General features: G+C 42.4%; 1 protein-coding gene across 1 annotated transcript; it reads right to left on the bottom strand.

Moving 5' to 3' along the window:
* Positions 1–2,740: 2,740 nt before the first annotated feature.
* Positions 2,741–4,740, bottom strand: LOC105039188 (RING-H2 finger protein ATL46). Its single transcript, XM_010915252.4, has one exon. The coding sequence runs from the start codon at positions 4,046–4,048 to the stop codon at positions 2,840–2,842; it is 1,209 nt and encodes a 402-aa protein (XP_010913554.1). The 5' UTR covers positions 4,049–4,740; the 3' UTR covers positions 2,741–2,839.
* Positions 4,741–5,097: the final 357 nt, after the last annotated feature.

Genomic DNA, 5,097 nt, shown 5'->3' with positions numbered 1-5,097 from the left:
TAATGATCAGGTGCCTCACTATGATAATTGTGATGGCAGGTACACTCAAGTGGTATGTTGGATAGGCAGTTCATACGGTAACAAGCTGAATCTGAAGTAATTACATACACAAACTTTCCAACTACTTCCATGGCATACATTATTACACATATAATGCCCACTGGTGTAAACCGACGAACCACACAACTATCTCATGCAAACTATGGCAGGGTTAATTTCCTGGTTCCACTGCCAGCCTAAGAGTTGGACCCTCAGTTTGATTTTCTTATTTTTCCATTAGCTCTCCAAGAGACACAAAATACGCATGCATCTTCCATTAAAATACATGATACAATTCCAAGTAAGAGACGTGCCAACCCTCTCTCTCTCTCAATCTATCTCTATCACTGAGACATGCGAGCGAGTGCATAGGGGCAGACAGAGCACAAATGTCAACACATCGTATTCGAAGTTGCTTTAAACTTCATGATTGTTACATCTTCCTGCTAACTTACATCAGTTAAACATCCCTTTTTTTTTGGCAAGACAATAGTTAACGTCTTCTAGATATGAACCCTGCACCTACTCATAGTATTTACATATTATTATGCCACAAACCACCAACACTATACTTCCGACTTGAAATTAAAAATGAGATTAAGGGTATTTATTGCCACCCAAGACCTTGGAATTATTCTTCCCCTCCCCTCCCCTCCCATCCAAAAGGTAAATCTTGAATCCAAACAGAACAACAATGTTATGGTGGTCCTCTTAAGTGGCCACTGCACTATATACCTTTAATTGGTAAGATCATGACTGGAATCCTTGTGCCTCCGAACCTGCCTAAACCAATTATACTAACCAAAGCGACGTTGATATAATCCAGTGTAACCTGTGTGCATGGCTTCCTGCCTAAAACCACAATATACTCTTCTATTCTTTGTGATTATCGCATCCTTCATATAAATAGAGCATTGTGGACAGCTCTAAAATATACGTATGTCAAAGCAAAAAACAGCTAAGCATATTCATTCTCTTATTCCTTTTTTAGCAATATCCAGGATCTGGACGTTGGACTTCTGCCGAGAGCCAGCTATTAAAGAAAAATATTCCAATCAACTGAGCTAACAATTATTGATCAGAGCATATTCTTTCTGGTGCAAATAAAATTGAAATTTTATTTTCATATCTGTGTTTAAAATTTTGTAGTTTGGCATGGACCATCCTAAGAAATCAATAATAATTAAGTGTCCGTGGAAGCAGCACATATAAACACTACAACAACATACTATCACCATAATTCTTCGCACTAGATGTTGATCTTGGGAGACAGAGACTATAAATCTTACTCTACAAATGCTTATTTGGCATCTAAGCCAATCTAATAAATTTTGTAGGAACAATTAATGTAAGCCTTTGTGAATCTAAATTTAGATTTACTCCAAATTAATCTTAGAAGTCAATATTTGGATAAGCTGGAAAACAAGAAGAGGCAAGTGCTTCTTCATGAACCATTTGTATCTTCATGGTAAGCGCCTACTTAATAATAAGAATTAATCTAAAACCAAAACCACAGCCAATTATGAATCTTCAATTCATGTCTTACTGTTAGAACAGGTGCTTTTAATTTTTGATTGTTTGGTGAAAAATAAACAGTTGCGATAAAAGGTCCAATAAATATGAACAAAATCGAAACCGCTGCCTGCATGTATTTGCATTTGTATTTCCGTGCACCCAGGCAGTTGCCGGTGCTCGAAAAGCAGGAGCAAGCGCACACCACATATTTGTCTACGTGCCTATATTTGTATCTATATTTTCGCATGCACGTATTTGTATTTCTACTTTTGCATGTGCGTGCAAGCACTCTCCCTCGCTTGTGTGCACACGCGTGCGTGCGTGCGTGCGTGTGAAAGAGAGAGCTGCAAAATTTACAAGTATGACAGTTGCATTGAAACCATGCAGCTCAGGCGAAGTAGGGTCATTGCTCAACGGTTCAGTTGAAACTAGTGCCTCAACCTAAGAAAGTAATCTTATTTTCAACATCAAAGCATTGAATTTATCTACCTGACCTCTTCCACCTCTTTCACAGAAATTAGTGTTAAGTGGATCTGATGCTGATACGGAACCAATGCCCTTGCTCAACCTATGTAAGCATTAACTGTAATCTTATTTACAACACCGATGCACAGAATTGACACACTTGACCAATGAATAGAATTTATACACTTGACCTCTTCCATACATCACAGAAATTATGTAAGAGTGGTTCTGGTGCTTTCATTGGGGGGCCATTTATGTCAATCAAATGGATGTTCAAGAAGTGGCAGTAGTGGTGAGCAAGAAAGGAGCTCGTGCCAGCCAGGACAACTGCTTCAAACCAAAACCAGGAAAGTTGCAGCACGGACAAAGCACAAACCATCTTATCATCACAAGAATCCACTGTCTAACTTTTTTCATGTATTCCCATTTTCCGATGGAAGAAAGAAAAACAACAAACACAACAAAATAAAAATCAAGCTGATATAATAGTCTGCATCTCTGGAACCTTCAATCAGCGATAGAGCTGCATTCCTAGGACCATAACAAGGAGAAGGTTACAAACAAGAGGGCAGTCTAAGCCCTGCACCACTCATCTCTGAGTAGGCAATGAGCAATCCAAACTATCATATTGGAAAACTATCTTCTGCTCATCACCCAGCCACCCTTCCAAAAATTCCATCTAGCAATACTAGTGCAGGAGACATAAATAAATCTAAGCAAGAGAAGCAAAAGAGGGATAACTATGAATTTTTATGATGGGATTGAATAACCACCATTGATACCAAAAAAACAACAACAAATATCACAGTACAAACATGGTTCATATATCCCCAACACTTCTCCTAGCCCATGGAAATGCCCCATCGAAAGAGGAAGCTTCTGCAGAGATTGGGAGCTTCCCCTCCTTCTTATTAGACCACTGCCAGATCTTTGACACTGAAAAGCTCTCACCTTTGCCAGCAATCCCTAACCTCTTCCCCTCCAAAACCTCATTACTTGCTGGATTTCCACCAACTCCCCTTCCTCTGACACCCCTACCATTACCAATCCTAGTAGAACCACTGCAGAGAGCCACTTGGAGATTAGCCTCCCCAAGTACATACTGGTAAGAGCCCATGGAGAAGCACCTCCTTGCATCCAAGCTACTGCTGCTACTCTCCCCTTCCTCTCTTCTCACAGTACCTTGGACATTGCCGTTACCATCCAAATCATCACCACCGGCACCACCATCTCTACGGCCCAAGTTCTTGAATTTCCCAAGCCTCACTGGGAACACTCTCTTCTCAGCAGCAATCTCCTCCACATCCACCGGCTTCTGACCGCCAGGCGTCGAGAAGCCATCCTCCCGGTCGCCGGCGAATCCACCCTCCCCCCTCAGCTCCTCAAAATCGAAAATTGGGTTCTCTATCGACAGGCCCTGCACGAAGAGGGACCCCCGGCAAAGAGGGCAGGTGGAATTGGAGAGCAGCCAGGTGTCAATGCAGTTGATGTGGAAGGCGTGGCCGCAGATGGGAAGGAGGCGGAGCTTGTCGTCGTCGTCGAACTCGCAGAGGCAGACGGCGCAGTCGAAGGGCTCCTTGGGGCCGACGATCTCCCTGTAGAGGAAGACGGGCAGCGCATCGATGAAGGCCTGGTCGAGGCCCGAGTCATGGAGGTGAAACAGCTGCTGGAGCTGGCGCTGGAGGGCCTCCGAGCTCGAGAGGTCCCCTGCCGCCTGGTTCCCATTGGACTGGCTAGAAGAGGAACCAGAGGGGTGCTTCTTGATGAGGAATCTCAACAGGAGGTGGAGGAGGCCAGAGATGAAGAAGATCACCGCCAGGATTACTATGATGAAGAGGACTGCGGGGCTTATTCTACTGCCGGAGGATGGGGAAGATGGTGGGGGCTGGGAGGAGGAGAATGGGAGTGAGTCCCTCTGGAAGCTATGGAGTTGGGGAGATGGGAAGGCAGGTAAAAATCCCATCTTTCTCTCGATTTGCAGCAGAGCCCAAGGTGTTCTGGCAGTGGATGGGGAGGATACGACAACCATCTCCTTGGTTTGGAACCAGGCTCAGGTCATCTGAATGGAGGAGCTGGGGAAGGCTAAAAATTCGAACTTTTTTGGGTGAAAGGACTGATCCAACTCATTTGAGGAGAAGGGTACGCCAAAAGATGATCGTTCTTTGAGGAAAAAAAGGGAAAATAGATCAAATCCAGAAAAAACAGGTGGAGAACATGAAGGGGGTAACTTCGATTTTTTTTTTTTTTTTTTTTTTTTTGTCACGGAAGTTTTTTTCTAGCTTTCAGCTGAAATCCATTTATACATAGCAATAGACATGCCAACACAGAAGATGAAAGGCTAAAAGTTCAGATTTTTTGGGCAAAATCCATTCCCCAGCCCATGTACAACACTCGTGCTACAGCTTTGGGAGAAAAAACCAAGGTCCCCTTTCCACCTTCACATCAGCTGGACAGCAAGAGAGGAGAAGGGAAAGAGAAGGTTTTATTAGTTTAGGGGTATTGTTGGCCTACCTCTAGTTTGTGAAGTCCTCCATTAGAGTAGTGGGATCTCCTGAAGTTTTCGCTGGTGTGTGTCTCTCTCTCTCTCCGTGGTTCCTGTCTTGAGCTTTCGTCGTCTCTGGCTGCAGGTGGGGTGGTGGGAGCTCTCCCCAAGCCCGAGGTGGTTTTCCGGTTAAGGTTCAGATGGGTGGAAGAGCGGTTTTGTCCTCACTATTAAAATAGAATGGTTTTTTTACATACAACCCCTTGGCAAGTTTTCAAACATCGATGAATTACAATATAGCATGCGCCATGGTACGTCTGGTACGTAGAGTTGCGCTTTGGGGTCGGAATGGAAATGGCTCCTGCCCTAATTATTAGTTGAGAGGGGTTTCATCGTATTTTATAAAAAATAAGAATATCTCAATCCTTTGAAAATTAATTCTAATTTTTTTTTGATATTTAAATTCTATTTCATTAGATATAAAATTTATTTTTTTAAAAAAATTTTTTATAATTGATTTTTTAAAAAATATTTATATATTTAATTGATTTTTTTTATTTTAATTTTAATTTTTTTCATAAACCAAATGTGTCAAA

Source organism: Elaeis guineensis, chromosome 1 (genome assembly GCF_000442705.2).
Source record: "Elaeis guineensis isolate ETL-2024a chromosome 1, EG11, whole genome shotgun sequence".
In the NCBI taxonomy this organism is placed as follows: Eukaryota; Viridiplantae; Streptophyta; class Magnoliopsida; order Arecales; family Arecaceae; genus Elaeis; species Elaeis guineensis.
The sequence above is the reverse complement of the archived record's forward strand: the minus strand, read 5'-3'. Positions and strand labels throughout refer to the sequence as shown.

What these genes read in the sequence shown, in the direction of transcription:
- LOC105039188 (XM_010915252.4), bottom strand. Translation starts at nt 4,048, where the DNA reads ATGGTTGTCGTATCCTCCCCATCCACTGCCAGAACACCTTGGGCTCTG.